Genomic DNA, 18,767 nt, shown 5'->3' with positions numbered 1-18,767 from the left:
GTTATTCATCTTCTGTGTCATCCAGGGTCTTCCTGTGACTTGCTCTACTCCTTGCTTCCTGGAAGACCTATGTTTTCTCTGTCTCCGTTTAGAATTCTCATTTCTCCTTCGTTAATGCAGAGGACAAAACAAATTCATGCTAAACCTTTACAGCTAGAACCATTAGTGTTTATGTATTTGAAGTTTGTACTTACTAACAAGTGAATGTTGAATTGATGGACTTTCACACATTGCAGTGAAGCAGAGTACAGGTGATTGAGTTGTGTAGGGGACTAGATCTGCTACAGTATACTGAAAACATAACAGAATCTTTGCATCTGTACTGAGTTTCCTTCAGTGCTTCAAGGGACAGAGGGCATGGACTTTGGGATAAAAATGAGCAGTTAGAGGATTCTTCACTGACTCTCTTCCTTAAATCCACAGTGCAATTATCATCTCTGGAGGACCTAATTCTGTGTATGCAGAAGATGCTCCCTGGTTTGACCCAGCGATATTCACTATTGGCAAGCCTGTCCTTGGGATTTGCTATGGCATGCAGGTACATCTGTGAATTTGCCTTAAGAGTTGACCTAATTTATTCTGTTTGTGATTCTTATTGTATTAATATTTTGTCTTTAGAGTACTTAGGATAATGGATGAGCTAATTTGTGCATGTTGCAATTGTTTACAAATTGTTATAGCAGTATGGCATAACTGACCTGGGTGGAAATCTGTTTTTAGAGAATTAACTATATTTTGCATATAACATAACACAGTCCTTTAAAAAAACTTAGACATTCAAATTTACATGTTACAGAAATAGTGCACAGAGCTCCTCTATATTTTTACTCAACTCCCTTACTGTTGACATTTTTAGAAAGATTTATTTACTTTAGAGACAGCACGCCTGCATGTGTGCATGAGCCAGGGGAGGGGCAGAGGGGATAGTGAGAGAATCTCAAGCTGACTCTGTGCTGAGGGCAGAGTCCCAAGGTTGGGGGTTGGGGGGCTTGATTCCATGACCCCGAGCCCCGAGATATCACCTGAGGCAAAATCAAGAGTTGGATGCTTAACCGACTGAGCCACCCAGGTGCCCTCCTTGCTGTTGACATTTTTAACTATTTGAAGATAAGTTGCACACATGATGTCCTGTCACTTGTTGTATTTCCCAAGAACTAGGGCTCTCTCCCATGTAACCACAGTCCAGATATCAAAATCAGGAAGTTAACATTGATTTAGTTTTGCATCTAATCCACAGGCCGCATTTACATTTCACTGTTTGTCTCCTTAGTGTCCCTTGTAGATACTGTGTCCTGTCTAGGATCCTGTGTTATATTTAGTTGTCATGTCTCTTTATTAGACTTCTTTATTTTTATTTTATTTTATTCCTATTTTATTTTCTTCTTTCATGATCTTGACATTAAAAAAAAAGACAATCCAGTTACTTTATAGATTATCCTTCAGTTTTGATTTATTTGATGTTTCCTCTTTGTTAGGTTCAGGTTATGTATTTTTGGCAGGGGGTAGCTCAGAAGTGAGGTTGTGCTCTTCTCAGAGTAGCTCATTAGGAGGCACGTGATGTCAGTGTGTGCCATGACAGGTGATGTTAGTTTTGATTAGTTGGGTAAGATGTTGTCTGCCAGATGTCTCCACTGTATTGTTAATGAGTATGGATACCTTAGAATTGTATCAAAAACAAGAATAAATAGGGACTGAGATCTAGGTATAAAACTATTCTCTAAGTTAGGTGTTTAGAAATCTGTTTTGGCTGCTTTGTTAACTTTTTAGAGGAGTATAGGTTTATTTGACAAGTAGAATGTGATTACTGAGTAAGATGATAGAAAGATAATACTGAGCCAGTAATATGCTAAATTCTTGCTTAGAATGATTTGTTCAGTAAGATCTGTTTCCTAAGGAGGTGGGAATAGAAATAAGTACATTTAAGAAAAGTTATCCCTAGTGATTGTTAAAAGTTATCTCAACTAGAAAATCATTTTGCTTATAATACATCTTACTTAACCATATCATCTGAAAATTGAGCTAGTTGGGATAGTATTCCCTGAATAATATAATTATTGATTGACATGTTATAGTATTTTGCCTTTTCTAGTGTCAGAAGCAAGGTAGTTGTTTTTTTTTTTTTTTTTAAACTCAGAATTCTCTGCTGTGATAAGAATAGCCAAATAAATGTAGTGACTGGATTCATTTGTTTGTGAATGATCTTGATCTCTTTCCTTTTGCCTACCTTTTTGCTTTAGCCTGTACTAAATCAGAAGGGAAGACAAGGTCAGAATACAAGTGGGATATCTAATTGTAAGATCCTAACTGACCAAATGGAATTGGTGTTAATTAAAATACCACCTTTTTAATTTCATCATGATACTCTGGTCCTCCCTAATTGATTATAGAGAATTGTTTATTAACTTTTGATTTCAAATATATGTGACTTAAGATGATGTGTTCTTTTTCCCATTGACTAAGTTGTTTCAAGTCCTCGGATTGAAGATAATCTGAAATTTTAGTAAGCGAGCAAAACAGAGTCTTTTTTTTTTTTTTTTTTAACAATATGGTTGAAATTGCTGAGCTTTAATATGAATATTGTACAGAAGGAGTCTGTTTAAAAGGTAGAAAGTGAGCAGACTGGTATATTTTCTTTTATCTGGCTCTGGAGCATTCAGCGAAGAAAAAAAATAAAGATCAGTGTTTGCTTAGGAATGAATATTTTTATTGTTCTTATACATGATACAAAAGCAGAATATTAGGAATCACTCCTCTATAAAGTAGCTTTACCAGATTTCATTTCTTGCTAATTGTTCATTATAGTTTTCCACTTTGATTTAGAGGAAATAGTGATCATATGTGATGTATGAAGTACAAAATCTACAACAATGGATATTTTCTTCTCTAGGCAGCAAGCGTTTTCTAGTAAAAGACTCTTTTTCTCCTGGTAAAGTTCTCTGAAAAGTGAAGTGGTGGGATTATGAATTTGACTTGGATAATAACTTACTTTTGGATATTCTTATATAGTATTCTAATGAATACATTTTTTTGGAAGAGCCTACATCTTGATTGAGTTTAACATTGAAAACTGGTTGGCTTTTTTTTTTCCTTAAATATACCTTCACCCTAGGAGGTAATGTTTTTAGATAATTTATTGATCTCCCATGCCAGAGTAGTCAGTATTAATCATGTAGTACAACTTAAGTTAAATGATGTTTAGTGTACTGAAAGGTATTACAACATTCTGTAAGGAAGAGTCTCACATATCTTTTTTTATGACCCCTTACGGTGAAATATGTCTGGAAAATTATGCTTAATTTAAGTGCTATTGACTGACTGTTTCTCCCTTTTTCCAGTCCCCTATGTAATTTTAAGGCCTCCCTCTTCTGTCATTCAGTAGAGATCTTATGGTAGCCCCAGGTCGGCCTACTCATGTTAAATACGTAAAAGTAAAACCGTTTGCCTTCTGACCTCTGAATTTACATATATTAGGACAATAAAATAGGCCGATCTTGGTCCTTTAGATAATAATTGTCTTTCCATGAAATACTGGTGTAGAGGACACCCTCTAGCTAATATGCTGTTTTTAAAGGCCATTTCTTAGTGACTGTTAGTTGGGTAAGTTTAGCACCAAAGGTTTCATTCTAGTGTTTGCTTTTACTTCCAGTAGCATCCTGAAATTTTAGTATATTTCAGTTTCTTATGTATCATCTTTCCCATTCACTGGACTCTCTTGTGAGAGCCTTTTTAATAGCTTTCTGGTAATTCTTTTCTTTAGAAGAAAAAAGTCTGTCTTGCCCATTGCTCCTTTTATCTCTATATCCCCTCACACAGAGTAAGAAATAGAGTATAAGTAGAACTTTTGAAACTCTTTATATTTTTCTGCATTCATGTTGTTCTTCTCTTTTCTTACCAGAGGCAGTATTGAATTTTGTTATTCATTCCTTTTTTTTTCCTTTACAGCTTTATACATAAGTTTTTATCTCTAAGTAATGTATTTAGTTTTGCCCATTGATCTTTTTATAAATAAAATCCTGCATGTATTATTACGAGCTTTGGGTTTTTTTTTTTTTTTTAAGATTTTATTTATTTATTTGACACAAAGAGAGAGAAAAAGCAGGGAGAGTGGAAGAGGGAGAAGCAGGCACCCTGCTAAGCAGGGATACTGATTTTGGTCTTGATACCAGGGCCCCAAGATCATGACCTGAGCTAAAGGTAATTGCTTAACCAACTGAGCCACTTAGGCGCCCCATGAGCTTTGGTTTTAAGATTTATTCATGTTAATACATTTAATTTTAAGTTACTCATTTACACTATTGAATTTATTCGGCCTATTTATTGTTTAAATAGCACAGATTAATTATATATTTCACTGTTAGTATTGCTGATCTTTTTCATTTTTTGCTATCACAGACAATATTGCCATGAATATTTTTGTATTTGTCTTCTGGTGTTATACATACTCAAACTTTTCTCCAGGGTAACCTTGAGTTAAAATGCTGAATCTTGGCTTCACTAGGTTATATTTCCTCTAATTTACATTGCCACAATTGTCTATAAAAATTACTTGTGCTTTGTATCCCTGTCAAATCTTAACATTGTCAGATTTCCTTTTGTGTTTGCCTCTCTGAAGAGGTGTTAAATGGGATCACATTGTACTCTTAATGTTCGTTTTCCTTCTTATTGTAAAATTTGTATGTTTATTTGCCAGTAATACTGCTTTACTGTAAAGGCATGTTTAAGAGTTTTGCTCATTTTTCTGTTACACTGTCTTATTGTGTTTGTATATGCTAGATGCCAGTCGTTAGCCAATTATATATAGCAGATAACCTTTTAGATTGTGACTTGTCTCTTCATTGTTGTAATTTGTTTTTTTTTGTTTTTGTTTTTGTTTTTTGCTTTCTACAAAACATCTTTATCATAAGTGTTTGGTTTCTTTTCACACTATCTTACGAGATTTTTGTCAATTTACTTTTATTTAAAAGGGAATTTTTTTCCATTCTTCCTTCCGAAATCTAAACCTTATTGTAAAACTGACAAGACAGAGGAGCTGATCTGATTGAGATGGTGGATCTGGAATACTACATGAGTTTCTTTTGAGGCATTTAGGACATTGGGTTTATGAGGAATCCATACTGAGAACCTTTCCTTAGGTTAAAGTAGAATATTACAACAAAAATTTAAGAAGACACATTGTTTCATTATACATAAAGTTATCCCTTCCTCCCACAAACACAAGCTTAGCTGGTTGTTCAGCTCTTTGCATTTCAACCACAAGTAGCATAGTTAAGAACAGGAAACACACAGCAAAGCCTTCTTCTTTTTTTTTTTTTTTTTTGGTTGTTATTTATATATTTATTTATTTACTTATTTATTTTAAATTAACATGTATTATTTGTTTCAAGGGTATAGGTCTGTGATTCATTAGTCTTCTACACTTCACAGCACTCCCAGTAGCACATACCCTCCCCACTGTCCATCACCCAGCCACCCTATCCCTCCCATCCCCTTCTCCTCCAGCAACCTCAGTTTGTTTCCTGAGACTAAGAGTCTCTTATGGTTCTGAACAGGTGAGATAGCTTTAAATTTTATTGCAAGCCCTTGGCTTTGTGAAAGCATTTAGTTTAGATTTTGTGGAGTTTTAAATTGTATTGAGTTCAAACAGTTTTACTTATCTTGATCATTCAGCTGTCTTCTAATTAAGAACAGCAAATTAAGGGAGGTTGAGGTACATAGGGTTCACTGAGTATATAGGAGAAAGCACTTAATTTTTCATTTAGCAACTTTTAGTAACTACTTTGGGCCACATTCTTTGTTAGGCCTCTGGAACTGTGAAGAGACCTGAAGACAAGGCGGAGAGAACATGGTCTGTTTTGGCAATTACACTAGCTTGAATGGCTGGAGTACAGAATAAGGGGGAAGAAGAGAAGTGACTAGAGGCAGGGGGACTGGTTAGCCTGTAGCAGTGTTCCTAAAATGTGCTTCAGAAAGTATTTGATAACCTGAGTTTGGGTTTTTTGTTTGGGAATTACTGGGCTAAATGGCTTAACAGGTTTTTTTCCCTGCTGAACTTAACCCACCCTTTATTGCAGTAAGCTTTATTACCAATGTCTTAAGAGGAGAACGTAGAGGGCAGCATTTGCTGATGATTTTGAAGGATATTCCACTGTGCATTATAAGAATGGACACTTATTTAGCCCTGTGCCTGCCTTTTTGTTGGAAGCTTGGTCATCCTGTATCCTGCACGGTTATGGCAGGTATCTTATGTTGTGGAACAGATATACCAAGATGAGTCGTGGCGATTATATCAAGGCAGAATTAATGACTAGAAATTTTGTGTGTGTTTATTGGGTGTTGGATGGGGCGTGTCAGGCACATGGGAATGATAAATAAGAAGGTTGATTGGCACAAGGAGGGGCAGAATGAAGAGATAATTTGATGTAAGTGTCCATAGGTATATGAAATTTGTACACATGAGTTTAATTGAAAGATCAGATTTTCTTGCCAATGCTCTCTGCATAGCATAGCCTCTGCAGGCTTTCAGGCTGTTCTTTTGTGGCCAAAGGTTGGATTACTTGGAGAAATGTGTACCTGTCTAGTTTTAATACTACAGCTCTTCCTATCACCTGCTCTAGCTTTTTCTAAGCTCAGAGTACCTTTTAAAAGGTTTTTAAATTAAACCCAGGTGTACGTATTAAATACCTGTTTTTCACAGATGAATTAAAGTACACTAAATGGAAAAATCTGCCAGTGTTTAATAGAAATTAACCTCAGGTCAGATTTCTGATCTAGTTTTGTTTTAAAACTATTCCTCTTAATAACTGTATAATTACATTTAATAATACCAAGCTATCTACATTTACCTAACTCTTTATTTTGGGGGCATGAACATAGCAGATATCCTGCAAACAGGAATATAAGTTATTAAATTAGCATAGTAAAATGACTGGGTAATTCTTTTTGGTTCATATTAAAGTCAATTTATTTTCTCTTTGAACAGATGATGAACAAGGTATTTGGAGGTACTGTGCACAAAAAAAGTGTTAGAGAAGATGGTGTCTTCAGTATTAGTGTGGACAACACATGCTCATTGTTCAGGTATTATAAATATTTTTAGATGTATAAGAACAGTTAGTAGAGTGACTGACTTAAAGTTGGGATTGTTATTCTTAAGAATTAGAGAGGCTTTAACCCACTGAGCCACCGAGGTGCCCCTTAAATTTCATTTTTAATATTTTTTTTAAAAGATTTTATTTATCCATTTGACAGGCAGAGATCATATAAAGTAGGCAGACAGGCAGGCAGAGAGAGTGGGGGAAGCAGGCTCCCCGCCGAGCAGAGAGCCTAATGTCGGGCTCGATCCCAGGACCTCAGGATCATGACCCGAGCTGGAGGCAGAGGCTTTAACCCACTGAGCCACCCAGGCGTCCCATAATTTTTGTTTTTTAAAAGATTTCAAGTAATCTTGTACCTAAGGTTGGCTCAGGCTTAGAACCCTGAGATCAAGAGTTGCATGTTCTACTGGCAGACCTATCCAGGCACCCCTTAAATTTCTTTTTTACTTTAAAGTTACATTTCCCTCTAACTGCATTAAATGCAGGTGATGTCAGTTAGTGAGCCAGTTACCCCTTTCTTTGTGTGTGTTAATCCAAGAAATTTACTTTTATCTATTTATAATTGAAGTATAGTTGACACAATGTTAGCATTAGTTTCAAGTGTACAACATAGTGATTCCTAAAGTCTATCTATTATACAGTCACTTATTGTTATCATTTCTTTTAATTGGGCTAATTATTTTTAGTTACAGGTATGTTTTGTTTATTAACATACTTGTGCCTAAATTAATTCTTAATGAATAGTTTCCTCCAAGTTGGACAGATAAGAAATTTTAAAAGCCAAGTTATAAACTTAATATCTGAAATGGAGATATCCCAGTTTATACACAAAACTGGCTGTGACTGGCTTCTCTTTAATTTTGAGGTAGAGCAAAAATAAGTATATCTGTTCAAAGATTCTTGTTTTTCAAGATTAATAAAGATGAATAAAAAAGCCATAGTGGCTCAAAATAATCTTATGAACTGAAGCTACTCATTACCAAAATGAACTTGAAATCCAGTGCTTCTTCCATTTCATAATGGAAAGGTTCTGCTTACATTCTTCTGTATCTAAAGTGACTAGTCTTGAGAACCATTTTAGGAATCATGCTGGTATGATACTGTAGAAGCTTTATATCTAAAGATCTGGTTAAAATTTAAAATTTTTCTGTCTGTCTTCCTAGTTGTAAAATTCTGGAACTTATTCACAACCTGCATTAATCCTAAGCAACAACGATGACAACACTAGTAAACATGAAACATCCATTTGGCTTTAATGTAGTTTATTTTCTTGCTTTATTTTTAACTTTTTTTTTTTTACTTCTCAATATTTAATATTCAGTCCTCTGTCAGATTTTCTCATAATGTAAGAAATATCTTTTTATAGTTGATTTGTTTGAATCAGGATCGAGAGAAAGTCCACATGTTGCATTTGATAAATGTTACTTTTATCATCTTTAAACCATGCCTTTAACTCGTTTGGCATGAGAAGTAGAGGTCCACATTGCTACTGGGTTGTCTTTGTTTCTAGGCCTTTTCAGTGAGTAAAGTTATATATTCTCACAGAGAAAACAAAATCCGTGTATACTCTTAATTCCATTTAAAATGAAAGTTTATGGGTTTTTATCTTATAACTTTGATTTTTGTATCTCCTTACTCTAAGGCTGAAAAAAATCTCAATTCCTAATTATTTAATATTTGTTTTAACCTATAACATGCATATATTTATCCTATATATAGGTGTAAAATAACAATATCAGTGTGTTGGTACTCTCACTTTCTGATATAAAACTACCAAATGTTTAGATCTCTGAAATGCCTTCTGTTCTTAAGATAAATCCTAGTAGAGATAAAATGTTGAAATTATTATTTTGTAGCTTCTTGAAATAATTTTTTATGCATGTGGTTATACCACCAACTTTTAAATATATATTTTTTCAGTTTTCAGTTTTTACAGATTGCCTTTTTTGAGATTTAGTACTCCTATTGGTTTTATTTATAATTCATAGAATAAATTTAAATTCTAGCAGTGTTGCACTCCTACATTTTTTCTATTTTTTTGATTTACACATATGGTGAGTTAGTATTTTAAGGGAAAAGAACAAATTTTAGTTATAAGATGAATAAATTCTGGGGATCTAATAATCAGGCATGGTGACTACAGTTAACAGCACTCTCTTGTATACTTAAAAGTTGCTGAGAGTAGGTCTTAAATGTTCTTTCTATAAACATAAAAAAATAGTAACTATGTGATGTGTAAGGTATGTGTTAACTAACTTTATTGTGGTAATAATTTCATTATCTATAGCAAATTATCGTATTGTACATCTTTAACTTACATGTGGTACATATCAATTATATTTCAATAAAGTTGGAAAAAATAAAGCTTAAGATCCCATTGACCATGTTTTTAAGATATTTCTGTGTTGTGTTTTATTTTTTGTATGTTTAGGGGTCTTCAGAAGGAAGAAATTGTTTTGCTTACCCATGGAGATAGTGTAGACAAAGTGGCTGATGGATTCAAGGTTGTGGCACGTTCTGGGAACATTGTGGCAGGTAAAAATTTTAACACTTTTGCAGATTTCATTTTAAAAAACTTACCTGAAGAGTCTAAGAATGTTTCTCTTTGAGGTACTGTTTCCTACTTTTTTACTTCTAAAAGTTATTGTTCATGTCATAGGATCAAATATTAATTTATGAAGAGAATTTAATATTAGATTATTTAGAAGTCACTGGTTTGCTCCGAAATACTTTAAAAAATGTTCATTCTAATAAAAGTTCTCCAGATGTAAAACACCACTTTTATGGCCCAGGAAAAACTTGAGAATTGTCTATTTTTCTAGTGTGCTTTATTCATAATTGGGTTTTTAAATGCCTTTCTTAGGTATACATAGGCATATATCTTAGACATCTGTGAAACACCAGACTAAGCACTCAGGATGTTTCTCTGATGCAGGGTTGGCAAACTGTGAGCGGTGGTTCAAATCTAGCTTATAGACTGTTATGTTATTAAAGGGTTATGATAAAAGACAGGAACTGTATGCATGTGTCCCACAGAGCCTAAAATTTGTACGATTTAGTCCTTTGTAGAAATTTTGCCAGTCTGTACTTAATTTTTTTTATTTTTATTTTTTTAAAAGATTTTATTTATTTATTCAACAGAGATCACAAGTAGGCAGAGAGGCAGGCAGAGAGAGAGAGGAGGAAGCAGGCTCCCCACCAAGGACAGAGCCCGATGCGGGGCTCGATCCCAGGATGCTGGGATCATGACTTGAGCCGAAGGCAGAGGCTTTAACCCTCTGAGCCACCCAGGCGCCCTGCCAATCTGTACTTTAAAGCCATTTTTATTTTCTTCTTTTTTGAGGAAGAAGAATTAATTTTCTGGCAGTTTGTGATTTTTTGACTTGCTTATTTGTATAGTTGTTATGTAAATAATAACCAATAATCCTGGGAGTCAGTAAAAAAAATGGATTTATCAATAAAGTTCTTTTTGTTTGAAACACCACACCTAAACAGTAAATCGAAATGTTTTTATTTAAGATTAACAGTGGTAGAGGGCTTATGTATTTGTATTCATTCAGCCAGTATTTGTGTGTCTACTTTGTGCCAGTAACATTTTCAAGTGCCAAGGGTAAAGAAGTGAACAAAGTGGACAGAAATCTCTGTTCAGCATTCTAGTTGGGAGAGTGATGGGACAGCTAATACACAAATACAGAATATGTCATGTGTCAGATAGCATTTAAGTGCATTGAAAAGAAATACAGGAAGAGAAGAGTGTTGCAGACAGAGTATGTATGATAAAGGTTGTTACTGTTTTATATAGGATATTCAGGGAAGGTATTTCTATATAATGATACTGAACATGAAGGAAGTAAGTGCTGACCCTTCTAGGTATTTGGGGGAAGAAGAAATAGCAGTACAAAGCTCCTGGGATGGGACCGTGTTTGAGGAACAGCAGGGAAGTCTACACGGTTGGAGGAGCGTAGTATAAGATGAGGTTAGAGAGGTTATCACGGGGGCCGGGACACAGGCCATTTGAGGCCACTATAAAATTGTTGGCTTTACTCATCATCTGATTTAAGGATTACCTTAGCCATAGTAAGGAGAAAAGAGAAAGGGTCAAATGTAGAAGTAGGGAGATCAGCTAGGAATCTCCTGCAGCAATCAGGAGAGGAGACAGTAGTGTAAGGAATAGTGTGGTAGAGGTGGAAGTGGTCAAGAGTGATTGTTTTCTCATATAGATCTTGTACATATTTTGTCAGATTTATGCCTTAATATTTCATTTATTTGAAATTGTTTTTAATTTCAAATCCCACTTGTTCTTTGCTGGTATGTAGGAAAGTTGTGAACTTTTGTGTATTAACCTTACATCCTACAACCCTACTGTAATCACATACTAGTTGCTGGAGTTTTTCTGTTGATTTTTTTCTTCCCTTCAGATTTTCTATACAGATGATTATGTCATCTGTGAACAAAGACAGCTTTATTTCTTCTTTCTCAGCCTGCATACCTTTTATTTCCTTTTCTTATTGCGTCAGTTAGGACTTTAATTTGGTGTTGAAAAGCAGTGGGGTGAGGGAACATCCTTGCCTTGTTCCTGATTTTAGTGGGAAAATTTTCAGTTTCTGTTTGGTATGATTTTAGCTGTAGGATTTTAGAAGATACTCTTTATCCCATTAAGGAAGTTCCCCTATAGTCCTAGTTTACAGGGAGTTTTTATCGTGAATGGGTGTTGGAATTTTTTTCAGATGCCTTTCTGCATCTATTGAATCAGATCACGTAACTTTTAAAATTGTTAGAGGCTTATTGAAATTATCTATTTCTTATGTGAGTTTTGGTAATTTGTGTCTTTTCAAAGAATTGGTCCATTTCATCTGTGTTATAAAATTTGTGGACATGGAGTTATTCATAGTATTCCTTTATTATTTTAATGTTCATGGGACCTGTAGTGATGTTTCCTCTTTCATTTCTGACATTCGCAATTTGTGTCCTCTCCCTCTTTTTTAGTTAACCTGGCTAGAGGCTTGTCCATTTTATTGATCTTTTCAAAGAACCAGCTTGTGCTGCTGGTGGTTGTGGTTGCTGTTGATTTCCTGTTTTCAGTTTCATTGATTTCTGTTTAATTTTTATTATTTCTTTTGGTTACCTTAGATTTAATTTGCCCCTCTTCTCTCATTTCTTAAGGTGGAAGTTTAGGCTATTGTGTTTGAATCTCTTTTTTCCTAATATATGTATTTAGTGCTGAAAATTTCCCTCTAAGTACTGTTTTTTGTTGGTCTTTTGGTGTTCTGAGAGCAATTTTCAGAGTGTGGGGAGGGTTGGTGTGGGTTTCCTCACCAACAAGCAGTTCTTACACACCAGTATGGTATTTGAGCAGTCACTTCAGCTCATCTCAGTTTTGACATTCTGTACCCAAAGGTAGCATTAGATTACACGGGTTGAGGGCTACATTCCACAAGATCATCCCCCCTTCCCTACCCACACACTTTACAGACACTAGTTGCGAGCCCAGGCTATCACCTGTGCTTCTGACTGAGCAGCTGTTGATTGAAGTTCTAGTGACCCCGTACTTGGATTTCAGACACCAGTCAGAGGTCCAAGTTACTTATATTCTTACTGACTGGCTGTAAATCAGAGGTTTGCATGACCTCTTTCTCGGTTCAATTAACTTTCTAGAGTGGCTCACAGAACTCAGAGAAACATTTATCACTAGATCCCTGGTTTATCATAGAAGGATACAACTCAGGAACAGCCAGATGGAAGAGAATGGAGAAAGACGTGGAGCTTCCATCCCCTCTCCAGGTGCACCATTCTCCCCAAACTCCACGTGTTCACTAACCTGGAAGCTCTCCAAACATCATCCTTTTGTGTTTTTATGAAGGCTTTATTACATAGGCATGATTGATAAAATCATTGCTTCCTGGTAATTGATTCATCCTCCAGCCCCTCTCCCCTTCATGGGAGGCCAGGAGGTTGAGACTGAAAATTCCAAGCCTCTAATCACATGGTTATCTCCCCTGGCAACCAGCCCCTATTCCTAAGTGCTTTCCAAAAGTCACCTTACTAATATGAGAGATACTGTTACACTCTCATCTCTTAGAAATTCAAAGGTTTTGGGATCTGTGAGCCAGGAACTTTGAGTGATGTTCTTTATGGTAGACTAAAGTTTCTGACCCTTATAATTTTCCTTCTCTCTAAAGAAATTCTTTTGTCATTTCTTGAAAGTCCAGTGTGCTGACTGCAAATAGCTTCAATATTTGCTTGTCTGAGAAAGTCTTTATTTTTCTTCACTTTTGAAGGATAATTTCTCAGGGTACAGAATCCTAGGTTGCTAGTTTTATTTTTCCCCCCTCTCTCAACCTTTTAAAAGCTTTTTAGCTTTATTAAGGTTAATTGACAACATTGTAAGGTATTAAGTATATAGTGTGGTGATTTGATACAGGTACACATAAGGAAAGGATTCCCTCATGGAATTAATTGACACATCCATCTCCTCACATATTTGCCTTTTTTTGTGTGTGATAACATTTAAGTTCTGTTTTCTTAGCAAATTTAGATTACCTGATACAGTGTTATCAATTACAGTCACCATATTATTAATTAGGTCCTCAGACTTCATTCTTACTCATCTTATAACTGAAAGTTTGTACCCTTTTACACCTCTCCCTATATATAAGATTCCACATATAAGCAGTACCATACAATATTTGGCTAATTTGGCTAATTTCACTTAGCCTAATACTTTCCAGGTTCTTCTGTGTTGTTGCAAAGGACAGAGTTTCCTTCTTTTTAAAAGCTGAATAATACTCCATTTTGTGTATGTATGTTATATGTGTGTTTATAGATACAAATTTTCTTTATCCATTCATCCATTGATATACACTTAGCTTGTTTCCATGTCCTGTCTGTTGTGAGTAATGCTGCAGTGAACATACAGACATCTATTTGAGATAACGGGTTCATATCCTTTGGGTGTATACATAGAAGTAGAATTGCTGGATCACATGGTAATTCTAGTTTTAATTTTTTGTGGGACCTCCATACTCTTTTCTTTGTGACTATACCAGTTTATATATATCCCACCAGCAGTTTACAAGGAGTTCATTTCTCTGTCTCTTTGCCAGCATCGATCATCTTTTTTTTTTTTAGTAGACATCGTAACAGGTGGGAGAGGACATCATTGTAGATTTAATTTACATTTCCTGATGCCTAGTGATATTGAGCATTTTTACCTAGTGTTGGCCATTTGTAGGTCTTCCAAGTTTTGGTAGATCTATTCAAGTCTTTTGCCCATTTTTAAATTGGGCCATGGGTGGTGGAGGTTTTTTTTTTTTTTTTAAATTTTTATGAGTTCCTTATTTATTTTGTATATTGACCTTTTAGTGGCTTGCAAAAATTTTTTTTTCCATCCCATAGGTTGCCTTTTCATTTTGTTGATGGTTTCCTTTCCTATACAGAAGCTTTTTAGTTCGATACAGTCCCACTTATTTTTGCTTCTGTTGCCTTTGCTTTTGGTGTCAAATCCAAAAATCATTGCTAAGACATGCTAAGTCAAGGAGCTTTTCCCCTGTGATTTCTTCTAGGAGTTTTGTGAGTTCAGGTTTTGTGTTTAAGTCTTTAATCATTTTAAGTTGATTTTTGTATATGGTATAAGGTAGGGATCCAGTTTCATTCTTTAGTATGTGGCTGTCTGGTTTGCACCATTGTTGAAGAATTACCCTTTCTTCATTATGTATACTTGGCTTCTTGGTTGTAAATTGCTCATACATACAAGGGTTTATTTCTGGGCTCTTGATTCTGTTTCTTTGGCTTCTGTGTCTGTATTTATGCCGATATTGTACTGTTTTGATTACTATTTTGTAATGTTTGAAATCAGGACATGTGATGCCTCTTGCTTTTTTTTCTCAAGATCGCTTTGGCTCTTTGAGGTCTTTTGTGGTTTGATATAAGTTTTAGGATTCCTTATTTTCTATTTCTATGAAAAAGGCATTGGAATTTTGATAGAGATTGAATTGAATCTGTATATAGCTTTGGGTAGAATGGACATTTTAGCAGTTTCTTCTAATCTATGAACATAGAATATTACTTCATTTATTTGTACGTTCAGTTTCTTTCATCACTGTCTTAGAGTTTTGAGTATCTTTCACCTACTTGGTTAAGTTTGTTCCTAAATATTCTATTGTTTTGGTGCTATTGAAAATGGGAAGGTTTTCTTAATTTCTCTGGTAGTTTAACTTAGAGAAACACAATTGACTTTGGTATGTTGATTTTCTATTCCACAACCTTACTGAAATTGTTTATTTGTTGTAACACTTCTTTTGGTGAAGTCAAGGTTTATTTGAGATGTTTTGTTCTTGGTGTAGTTATTAATTGCCATAAGCTTCCTTCCTAGAATTGTTTTTGCTGCATCCCGTAAGTTTTGGGTGTTATGTTTCCATTTTTATTTGCCTTTTTTTTCCTCTTTTGATTTATCCTTTCACCCATTCCTTTGTCAGGAGCGTGTTTTTTAATCTCTGTGAGTTTGTGAATTTTCTAGTTTTGTTCTTGTAATTTCTAGTTTTTTACCATTGTGGTTGGAAAAGATGTTGGATAGGATTTTAATCTCCCTCCCCCTTTTTTTTTTAAAGATTTTATTTATTTATTTGAGGGAGAGAGAAAGAGAGAGCATGAGAGCAGGGAGGGTCAAAGGGAGAAATATTCTGACTCCCCTCTGAGTGGGGAGCCCAGTGAGGGAATTGATCCCGGGACTCCAGGATCATGACTTGAGCTGAAGGCAGTTGCTTAACCAACTGAGCCACCCAGGTTCCTGGATTTTAGTCTTAGATGAGATTGGATTCTCTATCTTTTGAAAGGAGAGACAAAGAAATTGCTTTTGGATTGCATTTGGAGTGGGGACAGAAGGGTATAATTGAGTTTTAGCTCCCAGGTTTTTTGTACAACCATCCAGAAAGTTTAAATTTCTGTTTACCTGAAGGGAAAGAATGCAGTCACGAAAGTTTGTAGATTAAATTCAAGATGCCTTATTACACAATGAAAAAAAGGCATGCGTAAGCAGTTGTATATAGGAGTCTAGACTGTAGAGTAGAAAATTGGGCTGGAGGTATAAATTTGGGGGTGTACCATCATATGGGTAGAATGTAAAGTTATGAGAGTTGCAGATACTCAATGTATAGAGAAGAGATTTAAGGGCTGAGTGAGCACTGGGCAACTTTCATGAGATGAGTAAGATGAGAAGGAAACAACAAAGATTAAGAAGGAGCAGACAGTGAAATAAATGAACCAAGAAAGGTATCCTAGAACCCAAGTAAAGAAAATGTGAGGGCGTATAGGTGGCTCAGTGGGTTAAAGCCTCTGCCTTCGGCTCAGGTCATGGTCCTAGGGTCCTGGGATCGAGCCCTGCATCGGGCTCTCTACTTACTGGGGAGTCTGCTTCCCCCTCTGCCTCTCTGCCTACTTGTGATCTCTCTCTGTCGGGTAAATAAATAAAATCTTTAAAAAAGAAAAAAGAAAATATGAGATTCCTTTGTATAGTAGAATGAGTATGAATTTGGGAGCTTGCCCGGCCTGGTTTAACTACTTAACCAGTTATAAGTTTCTTGACATCTCAGAGCCATAAACAGGGGTAATGCATATATAGGTAAAACATCTAGTCTATCATTTTTGCTTAGTAAATAGTCCATAATTTGTCAGAAACACATTTGTCAAATCCATGAAGTTACTTTTGTGGTTAATAGTATCTAAGAAAGGAATATGTAGAATATTCTGACAGGCCTAATACACGAGGATTTTCTAATACATAAAATTGATAGTTGCATATTGCATATGAAAGCCCTGTGAGACTGAGAGCCAAAATTGAGTTATCATTATATTAAATAGACAAAGTAATCATGGTGGAGAAGTGAAAGGACTATGAGGTAATCTCTGTAGAACCTAGTTCACTGTCCTGTATAGTTCACTAATCGGTACCCAAAGACCTTTAAAGAAAAATTGTGGCCATGTAGTTTTATTTTATTTTTTTCCTCCTGTAGCTAAAAATGCACTAAGTTGTATCAGTTTTTACATTTATAGAGGAAGAAATTGTGAGGAATTAATATGGGTACTTAGCTGAGTCTTCCACATGAAAACATTTTTAATTTGTGATTTTTTTCTCTATAAAGGTATAGCAAATGAATCTAAAAAATTATATGGAGCACAGTTCCACCCTGAAGTTGGCCTTACAGAAAATGGGAAAGTAATCCTGAAGAATTTCCTGTATGATATAGCGGGGTGCAGTGGGACCTTCACTGTGCAGAACAGAGAACTCGAGTGCATTCGAGAGATCAAAGAAAGAGTAGGCACATCAAAAGTTTTGGTAAGGAATTTACATCTGAAAGTCTACAAATTTATGTCAATAATGTTAGAACTCAGAGCTGGGTTCATCACCATAACCCTTAAATGCTGGTGGGGTGATCGGATGTTTTGTGAGTTGCACTGTTTCAGAGCGCTTTTTCAATTACTGCATCTACTTTCGATAAAAATGATGTTTTTAAAGGTACTGATTTAAGCTGATAGTTTTTATTTTATTTTACTTTCTTGTTTATTGTATTCAACATGATTTTTCTTTTAATTTCACCTTACAAGGTTTTACTCAGTGGTGGAGTAGACTCAACAGTTTGTACAGCTTTGCTGAATCGTGCTTTGAACCAAGATCAAGTCATTGCTGTGCATATTGATAATGGCTTTATGAGGAAACGAGAAAGCCAATCTGTAGAAGAGGCTCTCAAAAAGCTTGGAATTCACGTCAAAGGTATTGATGATCCCCCAGAAAAGTCTATATGTGAAGACTTACTTAACAAATCATATCTAGCCTATGGTTTGAGCTCGTTGTCTTAACCAAGTACAGGTTTCAAAGGGTGCCTGGGTGCCCCAGTTAGCTCTTGATTTTGGCTCAGGTCATGATCTCAGGGGTGTGGGAACAAGCCTTGTCTCCTCTTCCACACTCAGTGGGGAGTCTGCTTGGGATTCTCTCTCTCTCACTCTGCCCTCCATTCCTCCACCCCAACCCCTGCCCTTGTGTGCACTCACATAGGCACACACACTCTCTCAGATCTTAAAAACAACAACAACAACAACAAAAAACACCCAGTGAAGCACAGGTTTTCCAATAAACTTATAATTATTTTTTTACTTTTACATTTTAATTATCTGTTTCAAGACGGGTCCCAGTATAAATTTTAAAACTGAAATCAGTGGAAATTCCAAAAAATCAAATCAATAAAAAAATCAATAAAATTACATCTATCATTCTGTTCTCTTCTCTGCATTCATTCTTTTTGAGTACTCTTTTCCTATCCATAATATTATTTATGTATGAGAATTTCCAAGTCTTCCTATAACAGTTGTGGATGTATAGATTACTTTACAATCTGAAAGGCTTATACAGAGAAGAGGAGTGAAGAGCTAGTCACTTTTTTTTTCTAGTTTTATTGAGAAATAATTGACATACATCACCATATAAGTTTAAGGGTGCAGCATGATGATTAGCTTTTGCATATATTTTGAAAGGATTATCCCAACAGTGTCAGTTAACATCCATCTTATAAAAAAGAACATTTTCTTTTTATGATGAACTCTTAGGATTCACTCTTAACTTTTCTGTGAATCAACCAGCAGTATTAGCTGTAATTGTTATGTTGTACAATACAGCCTTAGTAC

The 18,767-nt window shown here is 35.3% G+C and overlaps 1 protein-coding gene across 1 annotated transcript in view; it reads left to right on the top strand.

Annotated features, from left to right (window-relative positions):
• The window catches only part of GMPS (guanine monophosphate synthase), a 68,536-nt gene that overhangs the window by 24,828 nt on the left and 24,941 nt on the right, over window positions 1-18,767 (top strand). The window contains exons 3-7 of the mRNA XM_059391686.1: window positions 424-538; window positions 6,980-7,077; window positions 9,526-9,629; window positions 17,231-17,424; window positions 17,694-17,859. Coding sequence (XP_059247669.1) covers window positions 424-538; window positions 6,980-7,077; window positions 9,526-9,629; window positions 17,231-17,424; window positions 17,694-17,859 — 677 coding nt within the window. The remainder of the gene's footprint in view (window positions 1-423; window positions 539-6,979; window positions 7,078-9,525; window positions 9,630-17,230; window positions 17,425-17,693; window positions 17,860-18,767) is intronic.

Source organism: Mustela nigripes, chromosome 2 (genome assembly GCF_022355385.1).
Source record: "Mustela nigripes isolate SB6536 chromosome 2, MUSNIG.SB6536, whole genome shotgun sequence".
NCBI lineage: Eukaryota > Metazoa > Chordata > Mammalia > Carnivora > Mustelidae > Mustela > Mustela nigripes.
The sequence above is the reverse complement of the archived record's forward strand: the minus strand, read 5'-3'. Positions and strand labels throughout refer to the sequence as shown.